Source organism: Musca autumnalis, unplaced genomic scaffold, assembly GCF_047663935.1.
Source record: "Musca autumnalis isolate F117 unplaced genomic scaffold, ASM4766393v1 scaffold_3, whole genome shotgun sequence".
Classification (NCBI taxonomy): Eukaryota; Metazoa; Arthropoda; class Insecta; order Diptera; family Muscidae; genus Musca; species Musca autumnalis.
In genome coordinates this window covers 257,881,841-257,899,592 of record NW_027411866.1, presented here as the reverse complement: position 1 = coordinate 257,899,592, position 17,752 = coordinate 257,881,841, and the positions used below count along the sequence as shown (strand labels likewise).

At 36.3% G+C, this 17,752-nt stretch overlaps 2 protein-coding genes across 8 annotated transcripts in view; one reads left to right on the top strand and one right to left on the bottom strand.

The window, feature by feature from the left end:
- The window catches only part of bves (popeye domain cAMP effector bves), a 91,399-nt gene that overhangs the window by 62,062 nt on the left and 11,585 nt on the right, over positions 1-17,752 (bottom strand). The window lies entirely within an intron of this gene.
- On the top strand, positions 8,165-15,778 carry LOC141399416 (uncharacterized). Its single transcript, XM_073978116.1, has 3 exons — positions 8,165-9,781; positions 12,226-12,512; positions 14,083-15,778. Exons 1-3 carry the CDS (start codon positions 9,249-9,251, stop codon positions 14,532-14,534), a joined length of 1,272 nt encoding a protein of 423 aa, XP_073834217.1. The 5' UTR covers positions 8,165-9,248; the 3' UTR covers positions 14,535-15,778.

The following is a 17,752-nucleotide window of genomic DNA, read 5'->3' as shown; positions in this document are numbered from 1 at the left end:
CGCGTCTATCAGACTTCTGTCTGAATTCTGTTAAGAATGCATGATGGCATTTTTTGGTCTCTTTGATTTGTTTTTCTGTAGAGATCGGAGGGAACTCGTTATGAAGGTCGACAGAACATGTCAACTCCATATAACTTTCGGTCAGAATCCATCAAATCGTATATTTCTTTCAACTTTCTGACAGAAATCTGGGAGTTTTGTTTGCTGGGTATGTATGCTTAGATTACATTGCAACAAATGTTGTACATTACATATTCTTGTTCAACTCTTTCTTTATTGCAAAAGACATTTTAATTGTTATGTTTGTCGATTTGTTAATGTTTAATTCATTTGATGGGTCTGCACTACTATTATCTTCTACAGCAACAACAACAAATATGGCAAATAAATCATTTACAACTATTGTCGTCAGTAAATTTATTGTCAAGACTATGTGAAGAAAGAAATCAAGCTGCTGGAGAACACATGACTCAAACGACAAATAGCATCAAGCAGCAGCAGCAGCAGCAGCAAGTAATGGGAATATCCCACTCCTCCTAGTAGATGAATAAAAAAGATGTTATTTCTTTGTCGAATTAGCAGCATTTACTGGCAATTGTGGCTATCTTTATTGAAGATAGAAAAATCCCAATGCCATTTTGATGCTTCTATGTGTGAGAGTGATGTCCGTCCATGCGCCTTTGCTTCTCAAGAATTTAAAATTTCTCATTATAAACAAGTCAGCAGTTTAATGAATGAAACCTTGTACCACATTAGGTTGAAGGCGAATTTGATGTATCATTCCGGAAAGATAATGCCTCTTAATAGTTCTCCTATTATGGCAATAGATAATGGGGTCTTAACAAGGAGCTGCCTGCTATCGCACTTGGCATGCACTTTGAATTGAAATAGCGAACTAAAGCTAAAGTACATATTAACAGCAAAAATATACGTTGTCATCCGAAGCAATAACAACAACAACGATTACTTCTTCCAGCCAAGTTTACAACCGAATGTTTCCACAGTCTATTGTAAATAATAGTAAAGTACGCGTGATTGTAATAAAGTCGAAATGTAATTCGCACAAAAACAAGAGCTGCTGAATATTTGAAAACAACATTTTGAGCATTTGAACAAAGTCGAATAAGTTGGACGCTATTATTGAGATATAGTAGAGAGAATGTCTAGAAAATAATGGAAAAGCCATGAGATTTGGAGAACACACTAAGGCGATGGATGTATAATGTAAATGCACAGTCTCTGAGTAGACAACAACCTCAACGTATTGAATGGAAGAGGGTGAACATTTTCTGTTGTGGAAATCGTTTTAAGAAAACTGTTTTATCCCTTTCCACCAACTGCATAACTAACTGCGTTAAAGCAGAGACGAATCATAACCACACTTTTTAAAACACATGTTGCTTTCCTGGGCAAAAATGTCACGTACATACTTCGAAATGCAACAGTGCCAACATTGATAATGTATGACATTCCTTAACTCAGCTCTATTACAGATTCTGGGCAAATAAACGTAACTACAACTTTACAGAAATTGTTAGATTGTGCACTTCGCTTAGCTGGAAAATCTAGAAAAACAAATACTGAATTCAATTTTTATCCAGAAGCATTAGGGGATACGATAAAGTTGTATTCATCTTTATTCGTTTAGAAAACATAGCCTATGTTCCAGAACCTGCAAGCATCTACTATTTTTGCACAGCCGACCAGTGTCTAAAAAAGCTGGTCGTTAGCAACTCCCCCCTCGATGCCAGGGCACGGGTCATCACTGCGTACGATGGTCCATACCTTCATGGCACTCTTGTGCTATGGAGAAAAATACAATCTCCAAAACAAAGCTCCTCGGTTGTAGTCTGACAACTCTTTCGAGGATGATCTGTTAGATTGCAACCAGGAGCTGGTAGCCAGCCAACTAAGTGTAGTCAGCACTGCTGTGACTCATGTCATAAACAAAACACCAAAAAGCATCAACAACAAAACGAAGTTGTTAAGGACAACCTGTATTGCGATTCTCTAACACATTTTTTGTGTTACCGACAAAAATCGGTAAAATTAAAACGCAAAATTATGAATGAAAAGATCAAATAAAAGTTGACAACACTCTTGCTATCGGTAGAACTTTGCGACAGCTTTTTATTCGTCACCAACTTACCGAAAAACATCGGTAATTACCGAAAATATAAGCATTTTAATTTTACCGACAATTGTCGGTAACTCAAAAAATGTGTTAGAGAATCGCACTACTGATGGTTGTCGTAGTTAACGACAAGAACGGTAATTTGTCCTCTATCACCACTGGGGTAAAGTAGAAACCAAGTTTTCTGAATGGAAAACGTTTTTACAAACGAGGATTCTCCACTAGCCCATTTCGACTACACCAAGGTTCATTGTGGTTTCAACATTATCAGATGTGTGGATAAGTACACAAAGGGATTCCTGAAAATAAAATGGATGAGTTCTCAATGAAATTCCAGAAAAAAACATAGGTAAACTTAGCGATGCTAGGTGTGACATCGGTCTGAAGCTGATCCCGGCCCAGGACATCCCAATCAGACCTCGTTTGGTTTAGAGTTAGGTTGCCCAAGATAGAGTACGACAGTCCCAAGCTGCTAAAATGTCTGGCGAAAATGACCAAAGACGTTCCAACAGACGAGTTGTCCGTAATCGCCACTGAGCCATCTAATATTAACAGCATGAGCTTAGTTCTCTCAATAACTGAGGCCGGAGTAGAGGCTCTCGAAAAATCGGGAACAAGCTGTTCTTTGCCATAAGGGACGCCAAAGTCAAGATGAGGGTGACATAGACGACACCAAAAATCTGCTTGTCAATACGCAGCTGGAAGGGTCATTAATTTTATCGCCCAATGTAAGTGATGCCTAAGGTCGTGCAGATCAATTTGAAGCAATTATTTTGGCTTACCGAAAAATTTCGTTAATTACCGAAATTATAAGCATTTTAATGTTACCGATTTTTTTGGTAACTCGAAAAATGATTTACAGAATTCTACTACTGGTTTAGGAGGATCTAGACGTAGTCATCATACAGAAACCCTACGTTTACGAAAATGAAGTAAAGGTCTTGGATAACAGAGGTTACAAGACCATATATGCACATGGAGGGTAACAGTAAGCCTAGATCATGTTTATACCCTCAGCATTTATGCTAACGAGGGTATGTACACTTTCATACGGGCAAAATGTGCCTAATCGAAATAATGGTTTTAGACCCCAAGTATGTTTGGACGAAATGTGTTTCAGACAATTTGGAGTCGATTGAGCAATACTTCTCTGGCAACTCCAGCGAAAATCACAGAAACGGTGTCGGGATTATAGTAAAAAGTAACATAGCGCAATGCGTAAAGGGTTCTATCTTCAAATCGGATCGGGCTATGCTACTTAAAATTAAATGTAAACCAATTGACATGAACATAATCCAAGTATACGCACCTACTGCGGACAAAGGTAATCATGAAATTGAAGCTTTTTACGAGGAAATTGAAGACTTACTAAGAATGACAAAGAGGCACGAAATTACAATAATTCAAGGCGATTTTAACGCTAAAATAGGAGCAGAAAAGTGCCAAGGCGTAACTGGAAACTATGGCAACAAAACATAAAAACAAGAACTTTGAACTGTATTGGGAACTAAACAGGGAAATCCAAGTCGCTATACGCATGGCAAAAAACAATCATATAAATAAGCAATGTCAGGAGATTGAACGATTGAAAAGCCTTCACGACGACTTTAATCTCCATAAAAAGTTAAAAGAAATGGCTGGTGTATACCGCAAAACTCATTCAAAAGTACTATATAATGATAATAATGATCCTGTGTTTGATACAGAAGAAAAGAAGACTATTTGGAGAGATTATATAAAACAAATTTTTACAGATGAAAATCGAACAACTCTCGAACAACGGACTCAACAATCTCTTACAGGAAATCCCATCAGTCGAAGAGAAGTTGAAACAGCAATAAATACTCTGAGAGATAGGAAAGCTTGTGGCCCTGACGAGATTCCCTCGGAAATCCTTAAATTAATAGATGACGAAAACATCGCACTTTTAACAAAATCATTTAACCATGTATATGATACAGGTCGATACCCACAAGACTGGTTAAAATCTACATTTATTACCATTCCGAAAAAATGCAACGCAAAATATTGTAACGAACACAGACTTATAAGTCTCATGAGCCATGCCCTAAAAATTTTTCTACGGATAATTCACTCCAGAATATACTCAAAGTGCGAAAAAGCCATGGGAACATCTCAGTTTGGATTTAAGGAAGGTATGGGAACCCGAGAAGCACTTTTTTCTATACAAACATTGGTCCAGAAATGTAAAAACGCACAAAAAGACGTATTTCTATGCTTCATAGATTACGAAAAAGCTTTTGATACAGTGTTACACGATAAGTTGATTGACATCCTCATCTCCATTGGCCTAGACCAGAAAGAAGTGCATTGTATCAAAAGTCTATATTGGCATCAAAGTGCACAAATAGAAGTGGACGGGGAAATGACAGATAGAATTGACATATCTAAGGGAGTGAGACAAGGGTGCATATTGTCACCTTTGCTATTCAATATCTACTCAGAAAAAATTTTTCATGAATCCATAAACAAAATCCCAATCGGCATTCATATAAACGGAACATTTCTGAACAACATAAGATATGCTGATGATACAACCTTACTGGCGCATAGCATATCTGGACTCCAGAACCTTGTGAATAGACTCGCAATACACAGCGAAAAATACGGTCTGAAAATTAACATCCGCAAAACCAAATTCATGGTTATAAGCAAGAAGAATGAACACAATAATACAACATTAAAAATTCACAATACCTATGTTGACAGAGTTAAAAGTTTCAAATACCTGGGAGTTACAATAACTGAACAGTGGCAGTCCTCGCAAGAAATAAGATGCAGAATTGAACAGGCCAGAGAAGCATTTTCAAAATATAAGAGAGTACTTACGAGTCATGACATTAATCTTGAAACAAAGATTCGTTTTATCAAAACATATGTCTGGTCAGTGTTATTATATGCAACGGAAGTATGGACAATTAAAAGTGCTGATATAAGAAGACTGGAAGCTTTTGAGATATGGATTTATAGGAGAGTACTCAAAATTCCCTGGACAGCCCATATGTCAAATACCGATGTACTGAGAAGGATGCACTGCGAAAGAGAACTTATCTCAGTAATAAAAAGACGAAAGACTGCATACCTGGGGCATATAATGCGAAATCAAAAATATAAATTGCTACAAAATATAATCCACATAAAGATAGAAGGAAGACCTGTTAGAGGAAGAAAGGAGACAACATGGATGGATAATATTACAGAATGGACGGGCATCCGAGATACTACAACCCTATTATCAAAGGCTAGAGATAGAAATGCGTTTGCAGACATACTAAGCAATCTTTAAAAAAATATAGTATATATACGTATTTATTAAAACAAATCTATTTATAATTGTATTGGTCGCTAACATTCGGAAAACGAATTGGCAAATAAAGAAGAAGAGCAATGTCCGTCCGTCTGTCTGTCTGGCTGGCTGGAGCGCACGATAACTCTCGAACGGATAAACCGATTCGGTTCAAATTTTGGCTTTCGTAATATTTTGTCCAAACTTAGTTTAAGTTCGGTACCTCCCTCACAAAAGTTCGAAAATGTTCGGAAAATTTGTGCGCACGATAACTCTTGAAGAGAGTAACCGATTTGGTCCACACTTTGCCCATCGTGAAATGTGTACCAGACTTAAATAAGGTTTCAATATGAACTCAATCGGTCCACTCCTTCGGCTACCTCCCACTCAAAATTTCGGAAAAGTTCAGTTTAGGGCCATCTCTCGAATCGCTTTGATTTTTGTTTTAGCAACTTGTATTCACTGCCCTCCATACGACGGTACATGTTTCATTAGGGGCAAGTCCATACTTCCTGAGAAAATAGTCTGAAAGTTACAAAAAACCCCATGACACCGTGTGAGATGGTTGGAGCGCAAGATAACTCTCGAACGGATCTGCCGATTCGGTCCAAAATTTGGCCTTAGTAATATTTTGTCCAAACATAGTTTAAGTTTGAAGATAAGCCATATCGGTCCACTCCTTCAGGTACCTCCCCCACAAAAGTTCAAAAATGTTCGGAAAAATTGTTAGTACGGTAACTCTCGAAGGGAGTGGCCGAATTGGTCTATATTTTACACATCCTAATGTATCTACCAGATATAAATCAGGTTCAAATATGGACTATATTTGTCCACTCCATCCGATACCTCCCGCACAAAATTTCGGATAAGTTCACTTTAAGACCTGCTCTCGAATCACTTTGATTTTTGTTGAAGCAACTTGCATTCGCTGCCTCAATTACGGCAGTAAAAGTTTTTTTAGGGGCAAATCCATACTTTTTGAGGAAACAGCCCGAAAGTTTAAAAAAAAAACCCCTATGGCACCATATGTAGTCGCTGGAGGGCTTGAACCGAATATATTACCGAATATAGCTATATTATGTTTTTCGCAGGCTAGTGTGATAAAAAAAGCCCTATCTATCGATATCTTCGCAATGTTTTGAGCTTTAATCCTATCCATACTTTTGCCGATGCATAGGGCCAAAATTTTGAAAACCACCTTAAATATATGTTTTTTTTGAGAAAAAAAAGTATTTCAATCCACCCAGGCTAAGGGTATATCTCTGTCGGCAAAGCCGACTGATACTTTTTTACTTGTTAATTGATAAAAACGCCATAAATGTTTTCTTATGTCCGCAGTAAGAGTGGAACTGAAAAACGCTAAGCAAGTCCTTATTGCCTCTTGACACACCTTATGGGGCACTCCACTGAAATAAACGACAGAGGTGAGTCAGTTTTAGATAAATACCCAACTTTTGTATTTACAAACTTGGAAAACTTTAGGGGTTGGACAGAGAAGGTCATTGACCCTACACTAATATTCGACAGACGACAAATAGAAGTAGATAACTAGGATAGTTTTTTCTCATGCCATAATTGGGTACTATTCAACATTTCTGAAAAAGCAATGTCCACTAAATGTTTTCGGAACCCTAAGAATGAACTGGAAAAAGTTCAACAGGAGTTTAAAAGACATAAACTTCCTAACATTCCACATACAAATGACACTTCAGCAGATAGATGACACTACACGACGATTGACTCTTTGTTCCGGAACGACCAGAGCAATCGGCAAGGGATTGTGACCTCAGCAACAGCTGTATCAACCAGTTACAACAACAGCAGATATAGGAAAAGCTGTATTCGATCTTGATAAATCCTAAGATATAGTTTTTAAAATATGGAGCCCATTGAAGCGCTCGAAGAACAACTTGACGTCCGATCTATCCTGTATTGAATTTTGTGGATCTTTTGATAGCACTAAAGATACAGTCCGACTAAATAAAGTTATCGCACTTATAGAAAGAGAAATAACTGTACCACTAGTGTGATTCTCTAACTAATTTTTTGAGTTACCGACCAAAATCGGTAAACTAGAATGTTGTTGTCTTATTATGACGAAGGTCATTATTTATGAAAGTTTTTAATGAATTGAATTGATCGAGCTAACATGACCTAAGGAGTTTTGTATTGAAAAAGTGAATTCAGCTCATCAGGCATATCGGATGTGAATGGCTAGAAGACAAAGGAAATGAAAGAAATGATTCTAGACAAGACTCTAGGTGGACTTTATAGAAAAGGCTTCAAAAATAAATATGTATATATAAATATATAAATAGAAGTTTTAAAACTAGGCCTTTGTCTTCTAGCCATTCACATCCGATAGGCCTGATGAGCTGAATTAACCACCAGCGAAACGACCGTAGCATATTGGTTGAATGTGTGGGACTGTGGGTCGGAAAAGTCTCCCGGTTGCACGGGCGAGAAATATTACGATGGGCAAAGGTTGTACCAATATCAGTACCAATTATCTCGCTCAAATGCCAACTTTGTAGGTCACCATAGGATTTTTAGAGCTTTTGGACCATTATAACAAGAAGCATATTATGTGAGGCCTAATTTTCTTCGAAATGTTGCAAATATACCCATAAATCTAATATATACACCCGCCATTCCATAGTGACAAATGATAGGAAAAAAATAAGAACTAGACGACGTACGGCGTCAATGGATTCAACGTAAATACACAATATTCGTATGAGGTGTTGGTTGGTTGGGTGGTGATCGTGATCAACAAATCGTCTTATCTATTATGAAGGAAAAAAACAAAAATAATACTAAAAATACGAAAAAAAATATTTTCAAAATGATGAAATTAGCATCGCGCTGGTGGTGGCATGTGACACAGTAATTTGTTTTTGTTTTTGTAGGTGGAATGCTGGCATTGATCTTTGTCCAAAAATAAGCCAAAAAAACTTGCCGTTCTGACGTAGATGGAAAAAAGAGGCACGTCTTCTTTATACAAAAAAAAAATACAAAACAAGAAGAAAAACAACAACAAGAATCAGTTCTAACATAAATAATAGTCATGGCAAATGTTGTTGACTGACTGTCTGCAAGGGAAGTGTGTGTGGGGGGGGGGGGTCTGGAGCAGCAACAGACAACATTGTCGTAGCAACAGGCTGGAGAATGGCAAAGAGATCTTTTTGTGCTGTGAGTTACTCATAATTCAGCAATGGCTGTTTATGGAGTACTACATGCATGTCTGATGTGAGAAAAATTACAGAAGAGTGTGACCAGCCCCAACAACGGCACACAATCCATACCCAAACCAAATGAGCATGAGTGATTCTTTTTTGTGTTGTTGTCGTCTCTTGCTTTTTTTTTTTGCAAGCGCGTTCGCCAATTGTTTGTGTGGGAAAATATAAGCATGGGTACGGATGGTGAACGCTTCACTATTACTTATCAACTCAAAGTGTGAAAGTCGTTGGCAGTTCTCTGTGGATATCCACCCGACAAACAGAGACGTTTCTTTCTTCTTAAGGCCAACTGATCAGAAAGATATAAAAACGATACATAATAATAAATAATAAAAAAGAGGACAAACAATGCAACAAACCTAAAAAAATTGCAAAACAAAAATAGTGAATTGAAAGCCGTTTTAAATTGAAAATCGGGTTTTAAAAATTGAGTGTCAAAACAATAAAAAAATCCTGACTTTAGGTGGTATCGCCGTAACGACCACCATCGAGAAGAAAATCGAAACAAAAAGTTTTTATCGTTTATCAGTGCGTGAGTGTGTGTCGTAAATTGTGATCTTGAAACAAAATGTGCCATAATTCTGTGTTGGAAAACGAACAAATCGACAAGTGCATCGAAAATGGTATGCCCCAAAAAGTAATTAAAGCTGTCAAATATACAATGAGACGAAGAGCAATTGAAGAAGAGGCTGCAAAAAAACAAATGGAAATTACCGAACGACAAATTTCAAAACAATCGGCGGCGGCAAATGAGACATTTCAAATGAAATGTCCTTTTGGCCATGGCCGTATAAAACCTGCAGCAGCAACAAGTGTTAATCCCACCGACCTGCCATCATTTGCTAGCAATCCTGCAGATTCATTAGAATCCTTGTTGATGCGTCGCAAGAGTAGTACAACAACAGTAACAACGAGTATAGAATCCTTGTCATGTGCCACCGAGAAAATCACAAATTTAAATGGTCTTCTAGAAGAATTACCTGTACATGAAAGCAGCATCTATCAAGATGACATTTTGGCAAAAAGCACTCTCTTAACAAAAAAGCTAACATTTCACATGCAGCAGAAGCTGGCAAGACTGCAACAAAGCAAACTATACACGTGAGTAAATAATCTGTTTTTTTTTTGTCGTTGGTTTAAGCACAAACAACAATCGGAATATTTAGTTCTTGTGTGGTGACTACCACCGATACGTTAGCCAAACATATAGAGCAAATTCTCTGGCATATTTCATAAGCAAGAAGTGTTACTAAGGCGCGAAAAAACACCAAGCAAGCAAGCCTATCCAAGTGGCAACAATAACTAAAAAACCAATTACGTACATCGTCGTCTCTGCAGTAGTAATATGACGTCCAAAACTGATAAGCTTTACACATACGATGGCTGCTTGCTTTTATTGTATGATAGGCACACTGCAAGTATCGTATTTAAGAATGTTTTTTGGTTCATTTCAATTAACCCATTGGGAACATGAATGTGAAGGATAGTTGTGGGAAAGATTTTTGCATTTGTATGGGCCACCTATGGATTAGATTTTGAATATTTCTTTTGGTCAAATTAATTAATATTTTCTGTGGCTACTACTACATGTTCCCCCAACCTCCCCGAAGTGACAAGGGAGACTTCTCTCACATCAATGAGTGCACGTCGATTAATATTGGTTAAATGCTATGGGACCTAATTTTTTTTATCGCCGAGTCGGAATGGCGTGTCTTGTAGAGAAGTTTTTCATGGCTGAAATACTCAGGAAATGTAAAGCAATATTACACTGACGGGATTTGGCACCGCCGAATATTCTGATGTTCTGGTCAGAGATTGAATCACAAATCGTTTGAGTGCAAATCGGACGTACATACCGCTGCAACACGCTGGCTCCAAGATTCTACTATTTTTTGATATATCTACATTTTTTCCTTTATTACCGAAACACACATAATAATAATTCTTCCATTAAAATTGGAGTTTTTTCGCTCGGTTGGTCCCCTATGTCCTGGTAATTGAAAAACGCTAACATAAAAAGAAAAACAAGTTGTTTAAAAAGTTGGGACTTAATTTCAGATTATTTACTTACTTAGGTGGACCTCTACAGAACATTTGATATATAAGCCGAACTAAGAATAGTTTTGCATTCATCTCTATTAGTTGCTTTTCTGTCGCAATTTGGAAAATCTAGATTTAATATCGTCTTCCAATTGTTTACTCCATCGAAGTCTTGGCCTTCCAGTTCTGCGTGTAATTTCAGATAGTGCTTAAAAATACTATGTTCCTAAATATTTCAAAAAATTTACGATTCTGACTGCGAATGGCGTTCAAAAAGTGAAAACAGCAATATACTCTCCATTATGAGAAAGGAGACTTCTCAATGAGTGCGTCCTGATTCATATTAGCCCAATGATATGTGACGTTGTACGGCCTGGGACTCGAACCCGGCCATTCGGTGTAGAAGGCGAGTGTGCATGCACCACCGACACCAGAAACGAAACCTTTAAAATATCCAAAATATAGATGTACCGTTATATGGGGCTATATTAAAAATAGTTTGAATTATAGTTTAGAAGTAAATACCTTTTGAGAACCCCTTACGTCATAATCATGACATGATATTGTAAAAACCATCTTTCCCTTTTGTCTTCTTAAACCATACCCATGGCCCATATGACCAAATATGGCACAAAACGGATTAACAATTATGGACTTTGGCTCGTGTGTGGCTGGGCTGGCTACATGCATGGTCTGCATTTTAATAAAGTTTTGGAAGAATTGGAAATATGTCAATGTTCTTTGGACACTTCTTGGTTGAAAAAATTCGTATTCTTGTTCTGCATTTTTTTGTTCGTTTTGTCCGTTGTTCATTAGCCTTTGCATCATAATGGCCTTTTTAAAACCCATTAATGCTGCTGTAAGAGTTTTCGACCGCAACATGAATATCTTGTTGCCACCACCGCCACCACACAATTTTGCCTTGTCACGCGATTTTGTATATTGGATATGCTATCCAGAGAGCTGAGCTGGGGAGAGCAACGGCAGTCTGAGTCCGTTAATGCTTAGAGAAGATGATAGGTGATGGGGCGGTTAAGATTTGTGGCAAGATCGCGGGGACAAGACATGGCAACAAAGCACTACACTGTTGCTTAATGGTCGTTGTTGCTGTTGTTGTTATTATTATTATTAGTGGAACTTGGTCGCGTCTCGTATGTCTGACGATGCTATTGTATAGCAGCGGGCTTTCATTCAATAAAAAATTGCATGCGTTTTCGCACGTAGGCCACTCAGTTGTGATTCGGAATTCATACGAGTCGGTTGGTTTAGTTAGTCTATAGCCGGATGTATGATTTGGAATGTATGCAAAAATGTTTTTACATTGTCTCATTGTTTTGTGAGAATAAACTATATTCTTGCCATTTGGCGAGGTTGACTTGGGGTCCGACTACAGTCAGTTTTATTTTATAATTTAAGCTTACACACAATGTTACAATTAAATTTACATTATTACGTGAAAATCACTTACTCAATGTTCTCATTTTTTTCGTTTTTGTTTTTGACAGATTGCTGACGAGAACAACACAACCAGCTCACATTTTGGCCGTATGTATTCCATCATTTGTATTGTTGACAATATGGCCTGATCTTATATATGGTGGAGGTGGTGGGAAACAGTCGATCACCTCGGGCAGCTGTACAACCCGAAAATATATCAGAGAAATTTCAGAAGATGACTACAACAACAATCCTTCATCAGCATCATCGTCACATTATAAATTGGCCTTGATTGCATATTTGGGTGCATTTGCAATACATTTTGGTTCGCAAATATGGATGACATTTGTATCAGGTAATTATAATAATAATGATGTATTTATTTATATTAAAAACAAGTAAAAATTATCAGAGATATACCCTCAGCCTGTGGCATAATGAGAAGCATGGCCAGTATTGTTTTAACAGGTATTGCGACAACAACTCCGAAATGAAGTCTAAATTTTATTCATGAACAGGTCTCAACCTATTCACAAGTCCAGCTTTTGCTATTGTAGCCGCATAGTTTGATGCTGAGTTGGCAGCCGCTGGCCGAAACGCCTTTGGTTTTGGGTCAATCCCGATGCCGTGGAATCGGTCCAGCTTTTGTGGTAGCATAGGTTTGATGTTTGGTTGGCAGGTGCTAGGGGGGCTCGAAGGGGTTGGACTGATATTCGAACTTAATTTATGTGTTAGAGAAGAATTGCGATGTGCAAAGGTTGGGCCAATGTCAACCCCTCCTATTGTGTCTATCAGGCACTTTGGTTGGTCACGATGGGATATTTTAAGAGCATTGAATCGCCCGCAAAAAACATATCGCTGTAAACCAAAGGACCAAACGATCCTCCAACAATCCTTAAACTGCACATAGCGTAAAGTTTCGTGTGGGAGATACCTGAAGATGTTTTCCAATGTAGAACCTCTTGCAAACTGATATCCGGTAAAAACAGATACTCAGTTCGTAAGTTTTCGTGCTCATCAGTCATTGGAGTTAATGCTGGCAAAGTTTAAGCTTTTGAACAATTATCTCAGGATATATCGACTTGTAACGTCATTAAAGAGCCGCGCGGAAAAATTTTTGAAATTTGTTGGGGGAGATCCCCGTCGGAGCGGACCGATATTAGAGCCTTTCCTATGCCTGTTTGGTCAGAGAGTTGTCGTGTCATTTAAGCGAACAATGTTGAATTTTTGTATGGGACTGATATCCGTCCACTCCTTTGGACACCTCCCATACAAAAGTTCAATATTATTCGTTTAAATGAACTATCTTTAACCTTAATAAAGTTTAGGTAACTTCTTGATTTTGTTTGGCTTTGGAAAAGAAAATAAAAACAATGGGTGTTGTTTTTTTATTTATTTTATTTCGACCCTCACCGAAATAAAAAAATTAATGTGTTTTGTTCTGATCTAAAGCTCAAAAAATCAAGAAGTTAATGCAAACAAAATCCGAAAGTTATTTTTATTTTTCCAATATTTTGACCCTCTCATAAATAAATAAAATAAAAAACAAAGACTATTGTTATTATTTTCTGACCTAAAGGTCAGACCAAATGACAATGTTCTAAAAAAAAAATTAGATAAAATATTACGAGATCCAAAGTTTGGACCAAATCGTTCGAAATTATCCTGCACTTCACCCAAACAAACATATAGAGGACAGGCATAAATCGGCTCCCGATCGAGTGAAACTGCTTTCGTCCCAAAATACCATATTTTTGATGAGGCTCATTTTTGATTGAATTTAAAGTATATATGCCCTCGTTATCCCAAAGGCTGAGAATATAATCAGAACTTTAAAGAAGTTTCCTCATAAAAAATTTTAAAAAATCAAATAAATCATTATTTTTTTCAAATTGAAATTAATATTTATATTTTAATTTTTCCAGGTCTTTCATTATATTTTTCCCTACCCCGCCACATGTTTGGCCAGTGTCAACAGATATTATTTCCCAAATATTTCGCCATGAACGGTGCCCTGAGTATTTTAATGTTAATATTGTTCGTCAAATTTTTCTTTGTATCATGGTCCACACCCCAGTGTATACAATTGATAGCGCTGGCGCTGACAGGAGCTATTGAGCTTATTGTGAGGCTATATTTGGCACCACCACTACTCCAACTTATGCATGAAAAATATAAAATTGAAGGTACCGTTGGAAGCGGCAACGAAATTGGACAATTGGTCCAGGGTGATTTGATCCAGTGTCCACATTATCAACGAATACATAAAGCATTTCGTCGCATCCATATGACGGTTGCCATTGGCAATCTCCTTACAATGGTAGCAAGCTGTTTACATTTATATTATATTGCTGGTAAAATACAAATATCAATATAGGCATAATTAGAGGTATCAAAGTTCCATTATCCATTTTATATTCATGATGATCGTGAAACGTGTTTTTGTGCGGCAAATCAGTCATTCACAATAAATGTTATCTCAATTTATTGATGAGCAGCTATGAATCATTGCCGCACAAAAACAAGTTTGTTGCTTTTCCCAACTAATGAAAGAAGAACAAAAATAACACCATTTACCATTTTACTTTATACCAAATCAAAAACAATTAATGAAAATATTTTGCATTTTATATACATGTGTTGTAGATTAAGTCGAGTATGTATAAGAAATATTTATTTTTTTTCCACAGAGATTAGAATGAACGCCTGGAGTTTAGTTAGTTATAATTTAGCCAAATTTTGTAATTATCATTTACATCATTTTCCAAAACAAAATTCATTAATGCCATCAATCATCATAACTAGTAGTTACAGTGGAATATTGTTATACAATATGTAATAGGAAATAGCAAAACTCTTGACTAATACAATGACAAGAATATTAAGTATGTTTTAAGTAACTCCTTCTCTGCAAAAATATTCATATTACAAATTCAAATATATAAAGTATGTATTATTTTCTCTCAATATAAACAATTAAGTGATGTAGACGTTAACCCTTTATAACAATGTCCCATTGTATACTTTAATAAGCATTTATTCCACCAAACCAAACGAAAAAAATCTACAATATAAAACAATTTATTTTAAAGCGAGGCTAATTTAAATTGAGATCTTTCTCGATCAACTCTATAGATTAGAGTGTGCGTGTAATAGAAAGAAAAAATAACCACAAACACAATTACGATGTTCTTTTACATGTAATCGTTTATATGTGTATGTGTGTTAATTAATTGTGGCATTCATTTTCATCTCAATTCAGTTGTTCATCATTTCAAAAAAACAAAAAAGAATTAGAATATCTGTGATAATAATGTATCCCCCCTAACTTATAAATATAATAAAAATGGCAGGCTGAAATGCTGTTAAAATGTTCCATTGATTGTCGAATTAATTCCAAACACAAATTAAAAAAAATGTTATGAAGTATTGAAATAAGTACAAACCCGTATTCGACACTTGATGTAAAATGTATTATCCGTTAAAGCATAAAAAGGGCCTGCCATTTTTCATAAAATGAATTTAACCCCTTTTTTATTTTAGTAAATAACCAACAAAATATATGTATGTATAAATAGGAATAACAAATTGTAATAAATTCGCAAATATTTAAATATGAAAATTTTTCTTTTTATTATTTTTATTTTTTGAATATGAAGGAAAAGTTAACACATATTTTAGAAAGGATAAATAACAAAGAGGAATAAGTGATGAGGTCAGAATCTATCTCCTACATATTTCTTTTTTTTTTTTTTTTGTTATTTCAAAATGTTTCACCAAAAAGTTTAAGACAAGAGCTTGGGTCGTTTTTAATTTGTACAGCAGATAGTACTCGATTCCATTATCACGGTCATATATTATTTTGGAGGAGGGCATTTCCATACCTTTGATATAACTATCCTCAAGCTGTAAAAAAATTTCGACCACCAACGAAGTGAGTAACCAAACGTACATCAAAGATGGTACCTCCCCCACAAAAGATTGAACAATGTGGCTTAGGTATATACTGTTTGCAAATAGATTTAAAAGTTTTTTTTTCGGATAGTTCTTGCGGTTCTTATTCCTTTTTCTTATTCTTCCCGAGATAAAAGTCCAAAAGAAGAAGAAAGAATTTGTTAGATATACAGGCATGTCACAGATTCCGATCGGAATGGTTTCAATTCCGTAATCTCATTTCGATCGTTTTTGTTTTAGCTTCTTCAGATTCCGATCGATTTTGTGAAATCAGAAAACTTAATTATTTAGTTTAAATATGAAATTAAATGTAAATTTGTCAATAAAACAACATTTTTATTATTTCTAATTGTTTTTAGGGTGTTTTAAAGTGGCCAATTTAAACAAAACTAAAATACAATTCCGTTTGCAAAATCAAAAGTGGTTTCATTCCGAAAAATTCTTCGTTTTTCGTTTTCTGAAGAAGGTAAATACGGAATTACTTCCACTTTCGATCGGTATTCGTTTCTGTGACATGCCTGATAGACAACATTTTGGTGTAGCATCCAAGTTTTTTGAATTATCTGTGAACAGGTAATCTCTTTCCGGTATTCGATCTGTCCATAGACGAGAATCTCAATTCACAAAGGGTTTTTACTTGTTTAGGAGGGAATTCTATACCTGTCGAATGTAAATGCCAATACTAACATTTCAAAATGTATATGAAAAACAAGTTAAAAAGAATCAGAATCAGTCTATGACTAAATAAATGGACCGACATACATCTCGGAACTAAATCGAATTTTGGGAGTCATTGCTTTCGATACTTATCGTGACAACTTTTCGGTCATTACGCTCAACGCTTTGGATAATTTTGTGTTTCAGATGACATCTGCAAAATTGCTCATCGTAAATTTTGTGGTATCTCCTCACCTGACAGGGTTCTTATCGGCGTAGCACACTTCTCATCGCCCTATCTAGGGTTCGGCAATCTAGTTTCCGGAGCGGAACGATCTTTCTAGTTCCTTTCCCCAAAAGGAACTAGTTCCTTAATATAGTTCGATGGTTCCGAGACCGATATAGTTCAACAAACCTATCTCTTTCATCGTTCTTTTTGTTTCCTATGTTCCAAATAGTTTCGATACCGAAATAGCTCAACAAATCTTTCTCTTTCATCGTTCTTTTTATTTTCATAGTTTGGTGGATGATTTAATAATAAACTGCAGCGATGTAAAATGAATGCGATTTACTTAATTTTCTCGTTTAGAGTTAAGCTTAATGATCTGAAATTATTTGCAAGTGAAAAAGGAAAGCCATGGACTCGAACCCACATAATCACCAAATTACGTTACCTGGTTTCATTGGTGGTAAAGCAAATCTTCGGACGTATCGACTATGTAATGGCTTCTCTGTCCTAGAACTTATCGTTTTTCAAATGCAAATGTGTTTTTATACATTAACGGATATTTGGCCGTTGAAATGTATTTTCTTCACAACAACCGCTTTTTGCGATGCCTTTGAAGTTATGAGTTTTGGCTTTGAACGCTAACACGCCGTGACAACATTTTTTTGATATGTTTTCAAGGACGTGGGTTCAAATCCCAGCCGGGCTCAGCCTATTTTTTATTTTTTGAAATTTTGCCAGTTAGGGCGAAGATCATT

Excerpts from the sequence above, each read along its gene's own strand:
- LOC141399416 (XM_073978116.1), top strand. The coding sequence starts at position 9,249 with ATGTGCCATAATTCTGTGTTGGAAAACGAACAAATCGACAAGTGCATC. Across the intron at positions 9,782-12,225 it reads CAACAAAGCAAACTATACAC|ATTGCTGACGAGAACAACAC; the intron begins GTGAGTAAATAA and ends TGTTTTTGACAG. Across the intron at positions 12,513-14,082 it reads ATGGATGACATTTGTATCAG|GTCTTTCATTATATTTTTCC; the intron begins GTAATTATAATA and ends TAATTTTTCCAG.